Source organism: Patagioenas fasciata, chromosome 9 (genome assembly GCF_037038585.1).
Source record: "Patagioenas fasciata isolate bPatFas1 chromosome 9, bPatFas1.hap1, whole genome shotgun sequence".
Taxonomy (NCBI): Eukaryota; Metazoa; Chordata; class Aves; order Columbiformes; family Columbidae; genus Patagioenas; species Patagioenas fasciata.
The window spans coordinates 5430298-5452888 of NC_092528.1; the positions used below are offsets into that span (position 1 = coordinate 5430298).

General features: G+C 48.6%; 1 protein-coding gene across 2 annotated transcripts; it reads left to right on the forward strand.

The window, feature by feature from the left end:
- The first annotated feature begins 75 nt into the window (after positions 1-75).
- On the forward strand, positions 76-21611 carry ATG4B (autophagy related 4B cysteine peptidase). 2 transcript variants are annotated; one of them, XM_065844944.2, is made up of 13 exons: positions 76-172; positions 5777-5875; positions 6175-6246; positions 7912-8010; positions 8875-8976; positions 9639-9711; positions 10555-10634; positions 14224-14420; positions 15409-15487; positions 16198-16343; positions 17460-17516; positions 17810-17903; positions 19949-21611. In XM_065844944.2, the coding sequence occupies exons 1-13, from the start codon at positions 163-165 to the stop codon at positions 20020-20022; spliced, it is 1182 nt and encodes a 393-aa protein (XP_065701016.1). In that variant the 5' UTR covers positions 76-162; the 3' UTR covers positions 20023-21611. The 2 variants fall into 2 exon arrangements, with proteins under 2 accessions (XP_065701016.1, XP_065701017.1); XM_065844945.2 differs by lacking the exon at positions 76-172 and adding an exon at positions 310-538.
- The last annotated feature ends 980 nt before the right edge of the window (positions 21612-22591 follow it).

Below are 22591 nucleotides of genomic sequence, written 5' to 3' on the forward strand. Positions count from 1 at the left end.
GCCGAGCCGTGACGCGCGCCGCCGACAGCCAACCACCGCGGAGCCCGGCGGCAAGCGTTGCTCCCATTGGGCGGGCGCGGCGCTCGTGCCGACAGCCGCGCAGGGACGCGCCGGGGTGTGTGTGTCGCTGGGACGGCCGCAGCCCTCGGCGGGGCCGCCGCCATGGACGCAGGTGGGTGGCGGCTGCGGCCCCTTCCCGCGGGGGGCGGGCGGCTGGTTTCCCCCTCAGGAACCCGCGGCCCGGCCCCACGGCCGGTTTGAGGCCTGCGGCTTCCCGGGTCGGCGCAGGCCCAGGCGGCCCGGAGCGGCGCGGCCTCCCCCGGCGCTGCGAGGTGCGGCCCTGAGGGGCCCGGCGCAGCCGCCTCCCCTGCGCGCTGAGGCGAAGGTGGTGGCTCCGTTACCGCTGGTGCGGCTCAGAGCCCTCCCGCCCTTCCTGACCCGTCTGTCGCCCTCGTTCCTGAGGAGCGTTGGGCCTGGACGGGGCTGCCCGGGCGGTGACAGGGCCGGTGTCCTGAGGCTGCTTCTGTGGCATCGATGGGTAAGAGGGCAAAGCTATTTGGCATAGAGGTTTTGGGCTTGTTCAGGGGGAGAAAAAGTTTGTGGGACTCTCTTCTTTGTAGCCCTTGTGTAGTGACAGCTTTTCATTCACCCTCCGCAGAGATTGATGGGGATTGGCCTGGGTGCTCTTTTGAGGTCCCGTGCAATCCCTGACTTTCTGTGATTCTCTGAAGTGTTGCTCTGTAGTAACAAACACTTTCCTGGGCCGCGGGGGCTCCTCCTCCGCGTCGGGGGAGTGTTTGTGTAGGGATTCCGTAGCTCTTGTTCCTCTGGACTGTTGTTGTGACTTGTTTCTGCCCTTGATGCAAGTGCCACCATTGTCAGTGCTGATAGTGTCCCGACCACCTGCCGTGTCCTTGCTTGTCGCTGCGTCCCGTCCCCAGCACCTGTGAACAAAGCGTGTTCCAGCCAAGTGGATTTACACAACGTGAGCGGGAGATGTGTTTGCTCGCACTTTGTGCGAGTGTTGCAAGGCTTGTGGAGGGAAGGAGAACCTCGCTGTGAGGGACAGTGGGGCTGGTTCTCCTCTGCGTGAAGAGGAAGGGAGTCTCTGGCCTTCGGAGCAGAGACCTCCAGCCACACTGTTCAGGTAGTTGGGAAGACTTGGTTGGCAGACTTGGAGCTGTTTGCTTAGGGCCTCCAAGGAGGCACTGCTCTCCTCTTGACTGACTTTCCTCCTTGGCTGTCCCTTAACTCCTCGTTATTGCTTAGATAATTGGGATTTGTCTCATTTGAAAAAGCTTAGGGGATCTAAAAGATTTAATCTTTCTTCTGGAAAGGCCAGAAATAAGGGTTCAGGCTGTTCTCCAGTTATCTGTTTTCTAGGGTTTTTCAGCAATTAGCTTTACTAACACAACAAATTTACCTTCTCTTCTTGAGCCTCTTTTGAAATACTCTCTATCCAGTAGCTTTCCTGCTTTCTGCTCTGCCTCAGGTGAGGGAGATGATTGTCTGCCCCATTTCTCATTGTTCCGTGGCAGCGTTAATTGGAGGCCCAAGGGGACACTGTGGCTCAGCCCTTGTGGAGTGCTACTGTGTTGGAGAGTGAGGCCTTGCAAGAGACTGGGGGAAGCCCAAGGAGCGAATTGGGAAGTGAGGTGGCACTTTTCCTTCTGTGTGATGCACCAAATCTCTACTTCAGTATTTTATATAAATAGCTTTTTGACAAAACATCAAAGCTGTGCGGGCAAACTGGAACCAAGATGATTGATGAGTGAACATCGGCTGTTTTGCTGTGCAAACCCCAGGGAAGATCACTTTCTGCGTTTCTCTTTGAGTCACCAACGTTTTCACTTGTTGTTTGTTTCCCAAAGTTGATAGAAAACCAAAGAGCTGTGGTGAAGTGGATAAAGCGAGTGGCTGGCAGGTTTGGAATGTGCCGTAAGCTCATATCTTGCCATAAGCACATTTGCAAACTGGCATCACCAGTCAAGGGCTGCTGGGCTGTGCTTCTGCGCATGTTTATGTGGAAGCTTCTTACAAGTTCAGACAATGTTTTTAGCTCAGCTTCTTTATTATAGAGACTAAGAATATAAGAGGAGAGGCAAGATTTCACTCTCTACCCTAATTCTATGTATTGAGATGGTTTTTCTGGTCTGTGTCAAGGTGATGCTCTAGCACTTTTCAATAACCTTGCACTTACTCAAGTTCAGTGAATCGGTGTTGAGTGTCGCTGATTCTGCGGGCACGTGAGGCTGTTGAGGGTCGGTTCCTGGTGCTTCACACGCAGCAGGTTTTTGTGATGTGGTCTCTTATAACCGATTAGATCTGCCCACATGCACAAAAGTGGAAGAGAACTCAAACGTTCAGCCTTAATGCTGATATTTCATGTGGTATTAGTTCAAACGGCTTTACCTAGGTTGTTTAACGTAGGTGGTTTTTTTTGTAGCAGTGTTTACAAAGCTTTGCCTTTTCTGTTGGGGCTTTCTAGGGAGGATGAAATATAACAAGGGCAAGTTTAGAGTCTTGCAGCTGGGCAGGAACAACCCCAGGTTCCAGTATAAGTTGGGGAAGGACCTGTTAGAGAGCAGCATAGGGGAAAGGGACATGGGGGTCCTGGGGACAGTGGGTGACCATGAGCCAGCACTGGGCCCTTGTGGCCAGGAAGGCCAATGGTACCTGGGGTGGGTTAGAAGGGGGTGGTCAGTAGGTCAGAGAGGTTCTCCTGCCCCTCTGCTCTGCCCTGGGGAGACCACACCTGGAATATTGTGTCCAGTTGTGGCCCCTCAGTTCCAGAAGGACAGGGAACTGCTGCAGAGAGTCCAGCGCAGCCACCAAGATGCTGAAGGGAGTGGAGCATCTCCCGTGTGAGGAAAGGCTGAGGGAGCTGGGGCTCTGGAGCTGGAGAAGAGGAGACTGAGTGGGGACTCATTCCTGGGGATCAATATGGAAAGGGGGAGTGTCAGGAGGATGGAGCCAGGCTCTTCTCAGTGACAACCAGTGACAGGACAAGGGGCAATGGGTGCAAACTGGAACACAGGAGGTTCCGCTTAAATTTGAGAAGAAACTTCTTTGGGGTGAGGGTGTCAGAGCCCGGCCCAGGCTGCCCAGGGAGGTTGTGGAGTCTCCTTCTCTGCAGACACTCAAAACCTGGAAAGCGAGGCCACCTTTCCAAGGGTGTGCTTTGCAGGGCTGAACCTCTTGATTTTTAAACTGTAAATTCACCGTGCTGAAAGAATTGGAACTATCGTATTTGACGTGCACTTGGATTTTCTGCAGAGGCTGCTGCTCTGCTGTCCCAGATGCTCAGAGGTCAGTATTTAAAATAGATTGAGGGCTTCTTGAAGGTGAAGGTTTGGAGTGCTGCCTGAGAAATTTGCTGATCTCACTTGACTTTTGGAGCACTGAAAGGAGCATCTTCGAGTAGGATTTCTGCTTAGGGAATTTCCAGTTTTATTTATTTTCAGACCCTTTGCTTCTCACTCTAAGTGGGAAAGAAAGGCTCCTGTGCAAGGCATGGTGCTCTTTGTACCCCCGCCTGAATTTTTGGGGTCCAACTGGCTCATATTTAGCTCATCTGGGCAACAGCACAATGGATGTAGTTTTGAAAAAGCGCCAGAGCGTATGAAAGTAGATATTTGTAAAGGAATCACTGAGTCGTTTCAAGCTTTGTGGAGAGTTTATTGGACCCGATATAAAATTGTCGGTGCCAACTCAGAGCAATCACTTGAATTTTCCTCCCTGTGAAGGTGAAACCTGAACTCCTGCGTTTAGCGGTTGTGTCTTTTCAGGTGGTGGCAGGTATTTTCTTTTGAAAAGCCAACACGTGTGCTAATGTCTGACGACATCTTTCGGATGCGCAGCTGGACCTGCAGGACCTTTGCAGTGAGCCCAGATGTTGGGTGTTCAGCCGAAGGGCTGTGAGTGTCTGTCTCCTCCCCAGCGTGCAGCGTCACATCACTTGTAGCTCCCTGAATAGTTTTGCTCTATCATCTTTCTTTCAGTGATTTTATTTAAGCTATTCGAGGCTCCTTTGACAGAGAGCTGGATTCGTGGCAAGCTTCAGAACTGAGAAAATAAACCACAAAATATTCCTTTGAGCACTAAGACCTATCTGAGAACTTCAGTCTTTATTTAAAGATTGTATCTGGTAATGCACTGAATTTTAAAACACCCTAACGATTAGCGTCCCTTTGAGCTGTCAGAATAAACTTGTGATGTCTCATCCTAAAGGGAGACTTAAGGGAGAAAGTAGAAAGTGATGCACGCTTGAAAACATCTGCAGAAGCCACGTTGCTTCCTTCCCTGGAAAGAAATCTCCAATGTTGAGCAAGAAAAGGGGTGAAGCAAGCCAAGCTATTAAGTGAAGGCAGTCACAGAAAGCATGGACTGCTGAGGGTTTGTGAAGTTTGTCTGGTGTATGGTAAAGAATTTCATCATTTCCCTGGTAAAGTTTGTTGGAGGAAAAGGGTGAATTAATTTACTGGAACTTTTCTGTCCAAGCAGAATTGCTTTGCCTTGCTTGCTGTTGAGAAGTCACATCACGGGATGACAATGTGTGGCCTGTGCTCTCCTAAATGTGCCTGAGACAGTCGATAGACTGATTCACACAAGGAATGTGCTTTAAATCTTTTGGGCTAGGGTTAGGTCCAGAGTCTATCCAAAATTAGATTTAGGAGCCGAAATCTAATAGAACCTTTCTGGAGCTATCAAATGGACCGAGTTGCTATTTATTGGTGCACCAGGTGACGCTTTGGAAAGCTAAGTGAGGACTAATTGGGAGGAAAGCTCATCTGTGAACGTCTTCTACTTGTGAGATGCAAGAGGTTTGCTGTGTTACCGCAGGTTTTATTGCATTTGCTGTGAGGGGTGTTTTCAGTAAACCACTGTAACAGACACAGAACAGTCTGGCTTAGTTCTGCTTTAAATCTTATAGGTGGTTTGTTAAAGAATTAACACCTACAAGTTGAGATGGTTAATTTCCATGGTTCCTAGAACACTTTAAAGTGCCTGATTTCCAAATACACACCTGGTGGAGCACAACTCTCCTTTTCTTTCCACCCCATCACCTGTGCCTTTTGCATGGAAGTTTAAGCTGCCTTAATCCCGGGGCAGGCTGTGCTGCTGGGTTGTTCTGTCATGGTGCTGGAAGAGGATGGATATCGAGGCACTGATGGATCCCGTGCTGTGAAGGGAGCCTGTAAAATAGACGTAAGGTTTGTCTGTCATGTGTGAGCGAGCACATCTTCTTGGATTTTAGTGTAAGGCCTGGAAGGCTGTTTGCAGCATGGGTGACGACTTCTGCCTCTTGAGGAGGGACTGACTTGCAGAGTGAGGTTTAGTTCCCATCTTAATGCGACTTGTGCTTTTAGCGTTCCACCACCAAACATTCTGTTCTCTGGATTTTAATCACTCTGCTCGCTAGAAAAGACGGTGATATTATTGGTGATGATGTGCACAATGGTGCCTGTTCTGGGGACATCATGCAGCTGCCAGCCAAAGTCCTCGACATTTTCTTGACCATTTTTTGCACCGGGCAGAACCCTAACCTGGAAATCCCTCTGCTTTTCTGCTTGTGGAGCAGCAGGAGTGAGCGGGGCTGTGTCAGCCCCCTGCACCTTCCAGAGCTGCTGGTGGTGGGGGTCGCACCGTTTCTTACCAACTGCTCCGTGTGTGTAAGTTACTGGGTGCCAGCAGCAATGATTCTGTAATTTTGTATGATTTTTAAAACATGAGGAAAGGCCATGAAAGGTGTGTGATTTCTTCTTTCTCTTTCTAGCTACTCTTACCTATGACACTCTCAGGTTCGAATATGAAGACTTCCCTGAGACCAAAGAACCCGTTTGGATCCTTGGCCGGAAATACAGTGTTTTTACAGGTATTTTGCCTGCATGATGCAACCTGCTGTAACGCTCCAAAGGACTTTTTTAGCATTGCACTTTGCTTTCTGAGCAGCAAGGTGACCGCAAGCCTTGCGAGCACACTGCCGAGTGTCTGTTTGCTGGCAGAGCATTCGGACTGTCAGACTCTGGAACATTTCTGTGCAGAAAGTGACTGCTCTAGTAGTTACTGGGACTTGTGTCGTGATGGCTGGGGCTGTTGCTGTTAGGGAAGGTAGGAAGGAGGTGGATTTAGCCGTGTTTTGATGTGTGCCTTTCAACACTGACATTTTTCCAGAGAAAGAAGAGATCCTGTTGGACGTGACCTCTCGGCTCTGGTTCACCTACAGGAAGAACTTCCCTGCTATCGGTATGTACTGCAGACAAGTCAAACTGTATCCTGGAAGTGATGATAATCCAGTTATCTCTACCAAATCAATCTCTACCCCATAAGCGTAACATTAATGAACTTCTGTTCGTAGGAATCCGAGATTTAATGGGTAGCACAGGCTTCTTGTTTGTCTAATATGAGGATTTCTAACCCCTATGGGTATGAGGGATAACAGTGATTTTAAAAGGGACGCAAGAATGAGTTTGGGAAGCCTACCTAGAAACCTCCTTTCCTTGAGCAACAGGGGAAGATTTTTGTACTGAAGTTCATTAGGTCCTACATAACTCTCAAGTGGAATATTATTATAAGATGGTTTTAGGCTTGAAGTGGATTAAAGAGGTGGAAGCTAGAGAGATGATACAGAAATCACTGCCTTTGTGCATCTGCTCTAGACTATGGGGTTTTTCTTTGTTCGCGTGGGGTTTTTTTAAGTGCCCGAAGCAGCTGTTATACACAGGAGCTGTGGTCATACGGGGAATGTTTCCTGGTGAACCCAAAGGCAGGTGTCTTGTGTTCCTTAAGATATTCTGCATGATCTCTTCTGTGCTTTGGTTTGGTTTACTGGTATTAGAGAGATCTGAGAGTAGGCAAATGGGATTCCAGGCCCCATCTGTGTCCCCACCATCAGCATCATCCCCAGCTGGTCCTTCTGGCTTGGTAGCTGGTCCTTCTGGCTTGCTCTGTTCTTTCCATACTGGGAAACCCTTTGCCTGACGAGGTATGAGACATCTTTAATGCAGCTTAATTCCTTTAAATTCATGCTTGTGAGCTGCACTTAAACATGCGTTTGAAATTGAAGGCTTAGCACATATTTAACTCTGGCTCACAAACACAATTGGGGTTTCTGTGTAAGTTATTAAAGGGAGAGGGACAAAAACAAACCCCATTTTCTGAGTGGTGTCCCATTTACAGTATAGATCCAGTTTGCATGTTGCACACTAAACCTTTTCTAGTCTTCTCCCAGTCATGCATTTTATTGCTGGCCACTTCCCTCTGCTTGCACATCTCAATACTGTAAGCTCTTCAGAATTCTTATTCTCCAATATTATGTAGGATGTGTTGTTTTCATTGCTGGGGTGGGTTTGTTTGGCTGGTGTTTTGTGGTTTTTGGTTTGTTTGGTTGTGTTGTGGGGTTTTTTTGGCCTGTGTTGTTCACTTTGGAATCTCATCCAGTCACAGCTGCGATGTGGGAACTCCTTGGGACTGGTTTGTTTTGCATGATGAGTCGTCTTCTCCAGACGAGGATCACAAGAAGTCGCTTGTAACAAGCACCTCCATGTAGAAACGTGTCTGTGAAAGGGGCCGGGAGGCTGCCCCCGGGCTCAGGGGCTGTTGTGCTCCTGAGAAATTCAACTCTAGTTCCAGCTGAGTTGTTTGGATTCCCCTTGGACTTATTTTTTCCCCCTTTCAGTTAGTGTTGGAAAGTTTTATTTGATTGGTTTTTAAGGGATGCCATTAGGTTACTCAGCGATAACTACATTTTTGTTTCTCAGCCTTGGGTATGGAGCTAAGGCAATCCTTATTCCCTGCTGGATTTCTTGGCTGAACCTGCTCCCCGTGCAGGCTCACAGCACTTTCATTTCTTCTCCCACTTGGCACAGTTTTACTGTTCATTACATGTTTATTGTCTCTCCTGGTTTACAGGAGGAATCGGTCCCACGTCTGACACCGGCTGGGGCTGTATGTTGCGGTGCGGCCAGATGATCTTTGCTCAGGCCTTGGTCTGCAGACATTTGGGAAGAGGTAAACCAGCGCACAGCCCAAACTGGCTTCCACAGAATGGTGATCATAGAATGGTCTGCGTTGGAAGGGACCCACAAGGATCAAGTCCAACTCCTGTCCCTGCACAGGATACCCCCACAGTTCACCCTGTGTGTCTGTCACTTTTTTCTTTAGTATTCTCAAATTCAGGACTGTTGAGAGCAAAGTCCAGTGGAAATCCCGTGTTTCACTGCTGTCTACAACTCCGCGTGGACAGATACAGTTATCCAAGCCTTAAGACAAAGCCGAGCCCTGTAATGTGCTCGCTAAAGCCACTGAAGCCAAGCACAGACTAGATATTTCTTGAAGGGTTTTTTATGTGGCTGAAGTTTAAAGCGACTTAGACTGGTTCTTGTTTAGAGTGCAGTTTTGTCACAAAGCCCTCACTGAGTGTAGTCTCCTCTCCCTGAATCCTTGAGCTCTCTGTCTGTGAGCAGCTGTACCAGAGGGGGTTTTTGACCATTGTTGATGTCCTTTGAATTCGTGTAGGATGATTTTTATAGTGAGGTCATCTGTTTTTTCCTGTAATAAGTAGCTCAGGCCTGTCAATGAGGAAGTGTAATCCTATTTCCCATCTGTGGGACAGAGGTACAATTTGTGTTTTCTGGTCGTTTGTTGATTTGTTGTTCCGTGGGTGATATTCCTTTGTGCCAGCTGTGAAAATGCTTGCTTTTCTTTTAAAATTCATCCTCTGGTGTTGGGAAGGCCTCAGATGCCTCGTTATAAGATAGCGACATGAAAATCAAGTCAGCTGATTGACGCACAGGGAAGAGTTTGTAGCTTGCAGTCTCTAGTTGCTAATAAATAATCATGTTTTGTTTCGTTATATCCCCTTGTCTGTCTTAGACTGGAGGTGGATAAAAGGGAAGAGGCAGGTGGATAATTACTTCAGCGTTCTTAATGCCTTCGTTGACAGAAAAGACAGCTACTATTCCATTCACCAGATAGGTAAGAGCCTGGGTGCTGAAGATACTCAGTCTGGGTTTCCCATGCATGTAGAACATCGCTTCGTGCTTATTTCACTAACTTAACTAAAAAAACAACCGGCAGGTTGGCTGGTACATAGTATCATGCTGCTTGTTTTTTGCCGTGATGTAAAACTACCACTGTTTTTTATGGATTATGATGGATTTGTCTTGTTGGCTCCATGAAGACCTCCAGGTTTGTCTAAAGCTTTCGGTTATATTTGGCATTGCTTTCCGGATCCTCGCTAGCTGAGAGGAGCGCATGTGGTGGCTGTGCTCACCAGGGCCCTGTAATATTAATATTACTATTAATATTAATATTATTATTAATATTAATACTAATATAAGATTATTAATACAAGATTGCTGGGCAAAGAAAGTGGACTAAGGAAGGATCTCGCTTTGCTATGAACTTCTCTGGCATATAAAAGAGAAGCAGCCTGTTCCAGTTTTCTCTTCCATTGGCACGCTTCTCTCTTCCATCTGCACTAAGATACCCCATGAAAGGGTAGATTCTGCTGACTCAAAGTGCTTCCAAGTGATATTTCTTCTCTGAGAAATTCAAACTCTGATTAGGAAGGGATGCAGTGTAGGTGAAATTATTTGCTAAATTATTTTGTATTTATTTTCTCTCTTGCGATGCAGCCCAGATGGGAGTTGGAGAGGGGAAATCTATAGGTCAGTGGTACGGACCAAACACAGTTGCACAAGTGCTCAAGTAAGTGCTGCGTTTTCCCTTTATATCTTTCAATCCACGTGCTGGGGCCGTTTGGTTTGTGGTACCTCCTTGTTTACTGGTTTCTGCTGCTGATTGAAGTGCAACTGTATGTTTTAATGCTCTTAGCAGGCAACCTGCTTGGGCCCAAACTTGCAGCTTTCTGTTACTCAGATGCTGGCAGATGTGAGAGAAAACAGATTGCAAGTTGAGGACGACCCCCAGAAATCTCTCTCCACATCCCACAAGTATTATGCTTGCCTCTAGAACTGAGCATAATGCTCTGCAGCAGTGTCGTCGTTGCCAAAAAGCTGCCAGTGAGCCATCAAGTTCCTAATCCGTTAGCAAAGAAGAGCGTTAGTATTTGCTGCCTGGGTTCCGTGGTGACAGGCAGAGGATCAGAGCGGTGCTGGAGCACAGGCTGCCTTTAATAACTGGGACACACCATATTTTGGGAAACATTCTCTCTCCTGTCACCATTCTTTCCTCACTTCGATTAGATGAGCGAGGAGCAACCTGGGATAGGCTTGGATTGCCTAAACACAGCTTTTCCAGGTCAGACCATATGCTGGATTAGCCCAGGTTCTGGTATAGGTGACCAGGAGAGATGTAGGTAACAAATTCCCAGGTGTGACCCCATTTGCAACGTTTTTTATTTTTCTGGCCATAATAACTAGCGACAGCGGGGTTATAACTCCAATACGTGTCTAAAAACATACTTTACAGCATAACTGATGAAAACCGGTCTCTAATAATCCAGTTTCTTTTTGGTAGAACACTGTCTTTGTCTTGTAGTTGTAACTATTCCTTGCTTACCTTTTTTTTTAATCTTTAATTTTCCTATAGAAAACTTGCAACTTTTGATACATGGAGTTCCCTGGCAGTCCATATAGCCATGGACAACACGGTAGTGATGGAAGAAATCCGTAAGTATCACGTGGAGGTAGAATGTGGCATATCCTCTGGCAGCAAGAAAAAAGCTGCAGTGTATACCAGTACAACACAACGGGCACCAAATCAATTTTTTGTCTTTAAATTGCGGCCAAGCATGCTAAAACCAGATGAGGATTGCTGTTCTAAGGCAAGGAAGTCCCTTTGTTTGACTTTTGCTTCATCTAATAAAGCCTGTGGCTTGGCACCATGGCCTCTGGATCTGAAGAGAAGCTCTGCTGGCCTCCAGATGATAGGTGGGAGCTGTTCGGGAGGTATTGTCACACTTATTGATGGCTGCAGGTAGTGAGAAGTAAATGGCTGCTTCCTCTCTCATATAAAGAGATAGTCCGTAAGAGTCCAGTGCAGCCACCAAGACGCTGAAGGGAGTGGAGCATCTCCTGTGTGAGGAAAGGCTGAGGGAGCTGGGGCTCTGGAGCTGGAGAAGAGGAGACTGAGGGGGGACTCATTAATATTTACAGATATATAAAGGGTGAATGTCAGGAGGATGGAGCCAGGCTCTTCTGGGTGACAACCAGTGATAGGACAAGGGGCAATGGGTGCGAACTGGAACATAGGAGGTTCCACTTAAATAGGAGAAGAAACTTGTTTGGGGTGAGGGTGTCAGAGCCTGGCCCAGGCTGCCCAGGGAGGTTGTGGAGTCTCCTTCTCTGCAGACATTCAAACCCGCCTGGACACCTTCCTGTGGAACCTCAGCTGGGTGTTCCTGCTCCATGGGGGGATTGCACTGGATGAGCTTTCCAGGTCCCTTCCAGCCCCTGACATTCTGTGATAACAGGGTGAGAACGTCTCTGCTATTAGGCAGAGTAAGAAAACCAGAGCGGATCACTGAAGAGGAAAATGAACAAAATTGGCGGGGCAGGGAGAAGAAGAGAATCCATCTCTGGAGTGGATCTGTCATCTTCTTTTAAGGATGAATGAAACAGCTCGCTGGCTGTTTCTTTTTTTTTGTCCTCTCCTTTTCCTTCCTCTTTTTTGGTGCATCCTGACAACAGGATGGCTCTGGAGGCTGAGCAGCTATGTGTTCACCCCCAGCCTGCTCACTCGGGCTGCAGTGCTGCGGTAACCAGAGCTGCTCGCTGCAGTAACCAGAGCTGCTCAAAAGCTGCTCGCTGCAGTAACCAGAGCTGCTCAGTGTAGCTCCGTGTGTCCCGACCATGCAAGCCGTCCCCTCGCTTGCTCTCAGCTGCGCGGTGAGGCAGCACGCTTACGCAGCACAAATCCACACGGTGTTTGCCACCCGGTTAATGTTCTGAAACTGCACGTAGAGCACTCTGCTGAGTGCTGGAGCTGGGGAGGTTGTTGTAAGGGTCGTTGCAGCTGCCATGGAGCCCAAATCAGGCGGTTTGTCCCTAGAGTGCAGGACAGTCTCTTTACAAAGTCACATCTCTAAACAGGTAGTCTCAATTGAGAGGCCAAAAAGCGTAAAATCTGATTGAGAAGTGCTTGTCCAACCTTAGGTACACGTAGTTCTGTGAATGTATGTGCTGATGCCCTTGGCTTAAACAAAGGCCAGCGTGAAGATGGAAATTGGGTTTATCTTTCATCTTTAGCCTGAAAACGTCACTTGTAGAACTGAAGCATGGCTTGGATGCGCTGCAGGCTCTTGTCTGTGCAGCTTGTGATCAGCACTGACACTGCTTCAAGTAACGTGTCCGTACTGCTCGTGGTGTGTGTGAAGGGTGTTTGTTTGTTTTCCCCAAATGTGAGTCACGTTCGGAGCCTGAAAGTCGCTGTACGAGCAGGTCACGTGTGTTACGTGTCTGTAGGTACCTTATCCATCTTGTGCCCCAAACATCTGTCGCTAGTGAAACATTCAGAAGTTAACGCTGTTTCATACATCTGTTAAATTCTGTCATTGATATCATTCAGCCTAAGGTGCATAGGAAACACCTTTTGCTACAGCAGTGAAGAAAATGTCCCTCTTTATCCCTTCTGAGTCAGTCTGTTAGAAGAGAAAGGGGCTCTTAGATGGATGTTGGATTCTGTGCATCAGAAAGGTGGTGAGAAAGTACAACAGTAAAGCCAGTACCCGACAGCAGCAGTGGGAGCGACACTGTGCCCATCTGTTGCGGCGTGTTTGCAGTAAATGGTTTGGATCCAGCTGGGAAGCATTCGGCAGGTTCCGCCGTGCTGTGCCACCACGCTGCTTGTCAGGGAATAGACTGATGTAGGAAACTTGCTTAACGTGCTGCAAAGCCTGCCAAAGCAGCAGGGTGAGTTTAGTCTCTGCTGAGCTCCCTGCTGCTTAAACTGGGGTTGAATACATTGATATCACAGCCAGTGGCTTTGCCTGACGAGGGAACCCACAGTGATGCCCCGTGCAGCCACAGCCGTGGCTTGGCAGGTGATTCCAGATCAGAACAGGCCAACAAGAAACCCCACGATCTTCATTATTTTAACAGGATAAATCATTATGAATAATGACTGTCGCTTTTCTCAGGACTTTGAGTAACTATGATACATCTGTGCATGAGAGATGCACACACGCACACCTTGTCCCTCCTTGAGGGACAGTGCAGGGAGCAGCTGCAAAATCTTCCATGAACCTCGGCTGTAATGTTCTTGTTCAGCTGGGTTTGAAGCTCTTAGTATTGAGCTGGTGATGAAGGTCGGTTGTTTACATGGTGTCTTACCTGCTAGAGTGTCCTGCAATTCAGCTTAGGCCAGGAATTAATTAAACGAGCCTCTGGCATTTTATCTAATTGTCTTGGCTTTGCAATTAAAGTGCTGTGGGTTTCTTTGGTGTTTGGGTTTTTGGTTCACACACCCAGCAAATAATGAAATTGGCCAGCGAGACGGGTAGGCTTGGAGTAGTTTCTGTAGCAGAATTTACATAATCTGGTTGCATTATGGCCTGGCTGAGTGTTTGTCAAGCCTGTATGATGAGGATGTAGAATGAGAACAACGCTTGCGTCATGAATATGCCCTGAGGAGTTTTACTGCCCCATATCTTGCAGAGTTAATGATCATCCAGCGTCAGGTCTCTGAAGTAGCTTCTGCATGATCCCTGATAGAATTTATGACGGCTGCAGTAAACTTCAGGCAAATTATAACTACTCTAGACAGGCACCGTGTTTGTATCTTGTTACAGTGCTAATTACAGATTAATATTTCCTCTGTTAAGCCGTAGCGCTTTCCTCATGCCATTCAACTGCCTTCACATCTTCTGGGAACTCCTGCAGTTGAACACTCCAGACTTTTCCCTCTGAATTCAGGACTCTTGCCTGACCTCCTAATCAACCCTTCAGCCTTGTTGGCACAGCAACACTCACCTGCTGGAAGAATTTGCATTTTAACTGCCCACCAGATGGTGGCTGTTGAGTACAACACGCTTCGGCCTAAGCTTGGCATAAGCTCCACGAAATGCTGAGCCCTACCAGAAACCCTGCAGGGAGGACGCACAGCACATGATCCCAGCGCTAAACCTCATTAAGCTTTTCTTTTTAAGTGCTTTAGGCTTGTAGCAAATAGCAGTTGTCGACCAGAGCTCGAACGGAAAGACTCGAGGTCTAGAAACAGAGGTTATTTCTGACGCTTTCTGCTCCTGTTCCCTTTCTGTAGGGCGGTTGTGCCAGTCCAACGCGCCGTGTGCCGGAGCCGCAGCGTGCCCGGCTGTGGAGTCGGACGGACTCTACAACGGGTGCCCAGAGGAAGCGGGGGTTAGAGATAGGCGCTCACTCTGGAAACCGTTGGTGCTGCTGATTCCTCTCCGCCTCGGGCTCACAGAGATCAATGAAGCCTATATTGAAACACTCAAGGTAGGGGACCCCGAGCTGAATTGTTGGGTGTTCTGATGCTTAAGGAGCCTGTTGTGAATTAAGTCATTTCTGGAATTTGGTTTTGGGGCAAAAAATACTCAGAATTGTCCTATTTTCAAAAGAAAAATGTGTTCAGAGACAGTCCTGGTCAGAGGTCTGGGTATGGGGTTCTGCAGGCTTTAGTCAGGCTTTTCAGGGGGGTTGTGGTTTTTGATGTTTGGCTTTTTTTGAGGATCTCGCTTCACAGCTTCACCTCAGTCCCTCTTTGTGTTCAGAGGTACCAACCTGCTGCAGCATTTGTCCGGCACAACTGTGCTGTGCTAGGTGGCAACCTGACCATTAATGACTCCAGTGTCGCAGACCCCCCATGCCTCTGATGCTGGAGCTTGCACTGCAGGCTGAGACCAGAACGGGGCTGATGGTTGCAGAGAGGAGCATCAGGATGCTGCAAAATTCAGTGTGTGCGGAGTATATGCAGGAGACAGGGTGCATGTTTTCCTACTCTCCTAACACTGGCAAGTTCCAAGCTGCTAAGAGAGCCCCAAATTCACGCGAGGTTACTTTCCCTTAACCCAGCAGCTGGTGCCTGGGTACTGCAGCTCAAAAAGGAACTTAAAACTGTTTCCTGAATGATGGTTCCCCCCCGAGCGCACTGTTGCAGCCTGGTGACAACGCCAGGGTGTCTTGACGCCGACTTGCCCAGTCTGGGTCCTGCAGTGGTGCTGCTCCTTCCATTTGGTCCACCCATCTGTTCCTGTCAGCACTTCAAGGTGTTTTTGAGCTGTTTCCGTGTTTCTCGAGGGCCCTGTGTTGCGGCCTCCAGCCTTCCTGGCAGAGTTCTCACCAGAAACGGCTGTTTCTGCTGCTGGAGTTGCTGATTTTCAGTGTCCCTGTCTTTCTTTCCCGCTGCATTTTTGGACATTTGCCTTTGTGGCCACTTGCTGTCTCACTGTCTGTCAGCTGTGTGTTTTCTGTATTGCTTTTCCAGCACTGCTTCATGATGCCCCAGTCCCTGGGAGTGATCGGAGGGAAACCAAACAGTGCTCACTACTTCATTGGCTATGTAGGTGAGTGCCCAGAGTACCGCACAGACTTCCCGAGCATCTCCGCCCAGCTCAAAAACCGCTAGTGGAGCGGTGGCGCTCTCCTGCTCGCTCTGTGCTGCATGCTGCGGAGTTCCTGCTGAAAGCATGGAAGGCTGCTGGGGACTGAATATCTTTGCGAGTGATGTAGCTTTGAACAGTGGCTGTTGGACGGGCTGTAAAATTCCACTGCATAATGCTAAATCCTGTCTGTAAAGAAGCGTGTGCAGAGGCTGCTTCATAGGTTCAGAGCTGACCTTTCTTCGGGGGCTTGGCTGGATTTAACTGTCCTTTAATTGTCCCCTCCCTGGAGCCCTACAGATAGTTGTGCTTTTGCTCTCCTCCTTCCCTCTAATTTTCTCTCTGCCTGAGACCTCAGGCTGGTTGTGCTTTGGATTTCTGGGGCTGACTTGGGCCTCTGCAGGACCCTGGAACGCAGGTGCAGGACCAGGATCCGCACGGCGCCTGTGCCTTGAGCCCAGGGTGTTGTCATGGAGCGGGCAGCTGCTGCTTTGCCTGGGTGAGAAGCATTTGGGAAGCAGCTGAAAGCAAGTTGTCCCTAGAACGTGGGTTCCTCTGTGGGGTTAAGAGAGCTGGCCCTGTCATCACCCTTCTTGTATCTCGCTGTTTGCTTCTCAGAGGATGAGTTTTTTAGAACAGTTCTCCTCTTCACGTCTCCTTGTCCATCTGTGCAGGTGAGGAGCTCATTTACCTGGATCCCCACACCACGCAGCCTGCGGTGGAGCCCAACGACAGCGGCTGTCTCCCCGACGAAAGCTTCCACTGCCAGCACCCTCCCTGCAGAATGAGCATCGCCGAGCTCGACCCCTCCATCGCGGTGGTGCGTTCCTGCTGCTCCATCACCCAGAGGAGCGCTCTTGGGGTTCCTCTGTGCCACAGCTGTCCCTTTGGGTGCCTTTTGGGTGCTCTGCAGGGACACTGTGCTCTGGGCAAGTGCTGCTGGGGTTTCGGTGACGTCGGTACAGAAGCTCCTTGTGCACAGAGCGGTTTGATGCAGGGAAGTCCCCCTTGCGTGGCAAATAAATGCCATTCTGTGTGGGGCGGTGTCCTTCTCTCGGGTTTAGTTTGGGCATTGTCCTGCCTTTTGCTGGGCAGGGCTGAATCCATTCCTGGATCCGTATTCTGATAACAGCGTGAACCGCGTGTTACTCGTCGCACCCCAGGCTACTTCCTGTAAAGAGACTTTAGACCTGCACAGTATTGCCATGAACCATATGTTGACCTAAAGAAAACGGGAAGAGCAATAGTAACTCCGAAGTGTCAGAAAATATTTAATGTTCAAACGTGTTTCCACATGGACCAAAAGATGTGCCGTATTCAAATATGAAGCCTCTTGTCATCAACAGCTGTGACCACTTTAGAATGAACCAGTTCGTTGCATGCTGAAGCAACATTGTTGGTCAAGAATCCAATTTCTGGCTCAGCGCTATTTGTAGTTACTTTTGCTTTCTCTGGCAGACTGCAAATAATAAGATGTAGACATTAACACCTCCTGAATAATTTAGCTTTCCATTTAGCTGTAGCTTTATTCACCAAAACTGTAGCAGCAAACAATCATTGAAGCTTAAAGAACATTTTTAAAATAAGAACCAGGGCCTCATATTTGTTCTGAAACTGTTTTATTTTCAGGGAATACTGTTTAATTTAATTGGCTTGATTTGCCTGCTGTTTCCATTTGGGTTGTTTCTGCCTGGTTTCCCTCCCGCAGCAGAGCAGACGGTTTCGTTGGTGATTCCAGCAGGTGGATAGTCTGGTCACATCAAGCGTACGGGCAGCGTTCAGTTTAACAAGGCAGCGTAAGCCAGAGTTTCAAAGTGAGGCAGTTGGGTGTTGTAACTTCTCACAGCCCTGGTCATGTTGCTTGGGGTTAATACAAGGCCTTAAGGCTAAAATGTTCCATCTACAGTATATAAATTCTTTTTTGTTGTTTTTTCAGGGCTTTTTCTGCAACACAGAGGAGGACTTTAACGACTGGTGCCAGCAAATCAAAAAGGTTTGTGTTTCTATCACCAGGAAAGGAATAAAGGGAATTGTCTTGCTTCCAAGCCGCTGCACAGAGACCATGTTCTCTGCAGCGCTATCCGTTTTAAAGCATACAAAAATAGTTTATGAAACTACCAAAAAGAACATAGCTCTGAAATTCCGCTGATGATATAAGTCAGAGATTCGAGAAACATTTATTTTCAGCTGCAGTAAGGTCCCAACAGCTCGTTTGTACTCCTTACAGACGAAGAGCACGGTGAGTACAGAGTTTTCGGTTCTCACGGCTCTGCTCTTGCTCCACAGCTGTCCCTGGTGAGAGCAGCGCTGCCCATGTTCGAACTGGTCGAACGCCAACCGTCTCACTTCTCCAACCCCGACGTCCTGAATCTCACCCCAGGTGAGGCCGCGCAGAGGGTGAGCCGGTCCCTTTGGCTTTCTGCAAATGGTGTGGAATTGCAGAGACTTCTAGTATTTCCCTGTTCTGTCTGCAGTTTGATCTGGAGCTCTTGGGTCAACTGATTTAGTTCTTTGGCTTTCAGCTAATGGTTCGCAAATGCCACAGGATGAGTTTTAGAATGAGTCTGTAAATGGTGATGGTGACTGAGGGGAACTAAAAAAAACAAGTTAATGAGCTATCACAGCAATGTGAATCTATGATTTGTAAAGGGATGCTTGGAGGAATGAAAAAGGCCTATTAAAAAGGCTAAAAACTGCTTTTCTAGGTGATTAAAATGGTCAAAGACAGGGCTGGTCAAACTTAGCTCCAGCGTAAGGCATCGCTTCCCTGTGCCTGTGCAAAAAGGAACAAGAGCTGGGCAGTATCTTGGCTGTCAGGCTCTGCTTATCACCTTCACAAGCATTGCAGGAGATAACGAGCCACTGACAGCTCCTGTCACCGCGCGTTGGGCTGTGTCCTGCATCCCACACCCTCCGCTTCCTTGCGCTCTCCTTAGCGTGAACTTTGAAAGCCTTCCTTACCTCACCATCCTTTTCTGTAAGAACACTTGATTACCTCACAATAGCAGAAAAGCATTACAAAAAAACCCAAATTCAACACAGCTTAATCCCTGGATCTGTATTGTACTGTTAGCATCACGTCCCTATTAGTCTCCTTTCTTTTACTCATTTCTTCAGTTCCAACTTGAATGTGGATAAATGCAGTAGTTTCGCTGAAGTTCATGTTAATGAATATACTTGCTTCTAAATGTTCTCAGCACCATGAAGTTCAAAGCAATTTAAACATTCTGTGTAATAGGGGCTCTAAAATTTCATTCTAGTGGATGTGCTAGCATTGAACCTAAATTTGTGTGGAATGTTATTAAAAGCTTTCCAGACAAAAGCCACCTGAAGTGAAGGGGCCGCTCCAGTGAGGACACTGCACTGCCAGCACCCACGGGCGCTGCATTTTCATCAAGAAAAGTGACATTAGGCATTTGCATGTGGTGCTGGGGGATTAAAGCTTGTCACAAAATGTTTGGGGGGGCTGCAGCCTTGCATTTCTGTGTCCCCAGCCATGAGTTGTTGCTGTTTTGCCAAGGCCAGTGTGTGTTTTCGTGAAGCCTGAGTTAACGGAGGTTTCTGCTTTACTTCCAGCCAGCACTGGGCCCTTGTGGCCAGGAAGGCCAATGGTAGCTGGGGTGGGTTAGAAGGGGGTGGTCAGTAGGTCAGAGAGGTTCTCCTGCCCCTCTGCTCTGCCCTGGGGAGACCACACCTGGAATATTGTGTGCAGTTGTGGCCCCTCAGCTCCGGAAGGACAGGGAACTGCTGGAGAGAGTCCAGCGCAGCCACCAAGATGCTGGAGGGAGTGGAGCATCTCCCGTGTGAGGAAAGGCTGAGGGAGCTGGGGCTCTGGAGCTGGAGAAGAGGAGACTGAGGGGGGACTCATTCCTGGGGATCAATATGGAAAGGGGGAGCGTCAGGAGGATGGAGCCAGGCTCTCCTTGGTGACAACCAGTGACAGGACAAGGGGCAATGGGTGCGAACTGGAACACAGGAGGTTCTGCTTAAATTTGAGAAGAAACTTGTTCCTGGTGAGGGTGTCAGAGCCTGGCCCAGGCTGCCCAGGGAGGTTGTGGAGTCTCCTTCTCTGCAGACATTCAAACCCGCCTGGACACCTTCCTGTGGAACCTCAGCTGGGTGTTCCTGCTCCATGGGGGGATTGCACTGGATGAGCTTTCCAGGTCTCTCCCAGTCCCTGACATTCTGTGAGATTCTGTGTGATCTGTGCAACGTGTCTCACCTTCTGCGCATCCTGTAATTCTCCCCAGCCTATTTTCCACGCTCCTCACATGTGCTGTTTCTCATCCTTCCTCAGAGCCTTCACTCGGGTGTGTCACAGAGTGTCTTAGAGCCTGTGGGCCCCTGACACCCAGTTCTGCTGCCCAACTGATGCTGAGCAGTCAGTGTGTCCCATGGAGGTAACGCTTTCTTTTTCTCTTGCAGACTCCTCTGATGCCGACAGATTGGAAAGGTTCTTTGACTCGGAAGATGAGGACTTCGAAATCCTGTCCCTTTGAAAACAACTAGGAAACAACTGACTCTGCAAATTTGTGTTACGTGTGGGGAGAAGGGGGGGAGGGAAGCTCCTGCGAGAGCCTGGGGCTGCCAGTTTTCATAGGCGCTTGCTGCCATCCCCACCTCTCGTCCATCCTGGCATTCTGTGCAGCCTCTGAGCGGAGCGCGCATTGTCTGCGTTGGGATGAAGAACCAAGCGGGTTTTACAGCCTTACTGGCTGGAGTCGGAATTTCTCAGCAGAAAACAGTTGCTGGGAGTGGATGCAGTGGTGCTCAGGAGTTCCAAGCCTATCGTTACATCAGCAGGTCAGTCGGCCTTCCGGGGGAGGCACAGAAATTGTTAGAGCGCGAATTCCTTACACAGGGACATCCCCTCTGAAGCTTCACTAGAGCCACCCGTCATTTAGCAGGTGAAACGTGCAGTTAATTCCTTGAGCAGCTTTTCTCCTCACCGGCCAGCTTCGACTGCAGCTCACGGCGCAAATGAACAGACATGTCTCGACAGGACAGCTGGGAAGCCCCTGGAGTCTACAGTACAGCTCCTGGTGATGCTTTGCAGTACCTGGCGCTTCCTCGCAGGTGCAGAATCCTTTTGCTCGCATCCTGACTTCAAGTGGCTGGTAATTTGATAAGCGAAAGGCTGCCTGGGAGTGCGGAGCAGGCCCGTGCTGCCAGGGAGGAACATCTCAGTCTCTGCTTAAATAACAGTGGAAAGAATGGAAGGAGAATAGAAAACGTGTGTGCTCTTTCTCACCGAGTCGATAAAACGTTGTGCTTCTAGAATGGATTAGTCTCTACAGCGAGTATCTTCAGGAAAGCTGCTCCGAGCGGACAACTGGATTCCGTAACCCTGGGGGAAAAAAGTCCACAGCTGGGAGAGGTGAAAGCGGACAACTGAGATCCGCCAGCCTCGTGCGTGCACCCGTGTGCTGGCACGGCGTCTGCGGAATTCATCCTCTCAGTACCAAAAGCATGAGCTAGAAAATTCGAGGTGTCCTGGGTGGGTTGTTCGGTGGTTCCTCCAGCTATTAGATACTCCCTTTCCAAAGCAGGAGGTGCAGCAGTGGCTTCCCAGCACCTTTTGCCTTCTGCCAGACAGAATGTCTTGAGAAGGTCTGATTATACTGGAAATTTTAGCTACTTTAAGCTGATAGCTCTGCCTGGGGCTTCTCTGCACAGGACCCAGAGAAAGGTGAACTGGGGACCTGTGCCTGAACGCAAACTGCAATGGGAGCAGTTTCCTTAGAGCGTGCTGCAGGTTGCAAACCTGTGGACAAGGCTTTGTTCTGTACCTTTAGGATTGGAACTTGTCAGTCAACGTATTTGTGCCCAATGGTGGTGACAGCTGGCTAGAAATGACCCATTTCCCCCGTGACTGACCTACTGATGCTCTAACTGTCCCTGTGCTATCCAAAAAGCAGAGGTTTGAACCGGGAACCACGATGCTTCTGTCACTAAATTATTATTTGCTGCTTTCTGCCTGCTCCTCCTCTTCTCTCTGGTAGTTTGGGGAAGAGGCAGCAGAGGAAGTGGGGCTGTGCTCCATTCATCTGCTTTCAATTTGTATCTGAATAAACAGATCTAAAATCTTTGCCTGTCCTCGTGTTCCCGCAGACAAACGGAGGGTGGTGGCGGGTGGTACCCAGGAAAGCCATCAGCAATGGCAGTTTTTACCCTTTTAGCGCAATGCGAAGCAGGTGGGAGCAAAAGTTAAGTGATGTGCAATAGTGACTTTATCTCCCTTTTGGTGTATCCCATAGGACAAGAGGCCGCTTGAGACGGCTGAGTTGAAGGTCCTGCCCCAGAGGTGAGCACCTGCAGACAGGCTGGCAGAAAAGGGAAAAAAACACTTCCACAGCAATTCTGCTCCTTGAATTTTAAGCTACACAGCACTTCTCTGCTTCTAAAACAGCCCAAACCCTTCCAGGACAGGACATGCTTTTCTGGCAACTCTGCCACATCTGCTTTTGAGGTGGAGGGGAAAGAGCCTGGCAGAGGCTGAAAAGTTTTTGCGTTGGTAGGTAGAAAATGAAACTTATTTCCTTTAAAACTGTAGGCCTGTTTAGCTATTTACCCAACAGCTTTTCATTGTGCCTCCCTCCAGCCAGCCTTCCAAACCCCAGCTCGGCAGCAGCAAACGGTACAGAACTCAGCGTAGTCAATTCAATAACCACTTTTTATGTTTTGCCATGGAATGGTAGATTGCACCTCTTGAATCAGGAGGCTGCACCCTGTGCTGCTGTTGGTCAATCCTTTTTGTTGAGGGATAATCACTCGGGACACTTCTCCTTCATGATTTGTACACAAGAAGAGTTACCTCGTATTACATCTTCATGCTTTTGTGGTTAAGGACAGCTCATCCAGACAAGATTTTACCTGAGCGTTAACACAACCCCAATAACAGAGCTAAGCTCAGCTTTCTTAAATATTTACCAGGTATTTCTGGCTTGTTAAAGAGCCTAAAGCTACTGTGACTTAAATTACTTCTGCAGGCCATCATCTTCTGGTGTTGCTGGAAGTTTGGTGTCACCTTCACAGGAGTTTCTGCTCCCAGCTGCTGTGTGCCTGTAG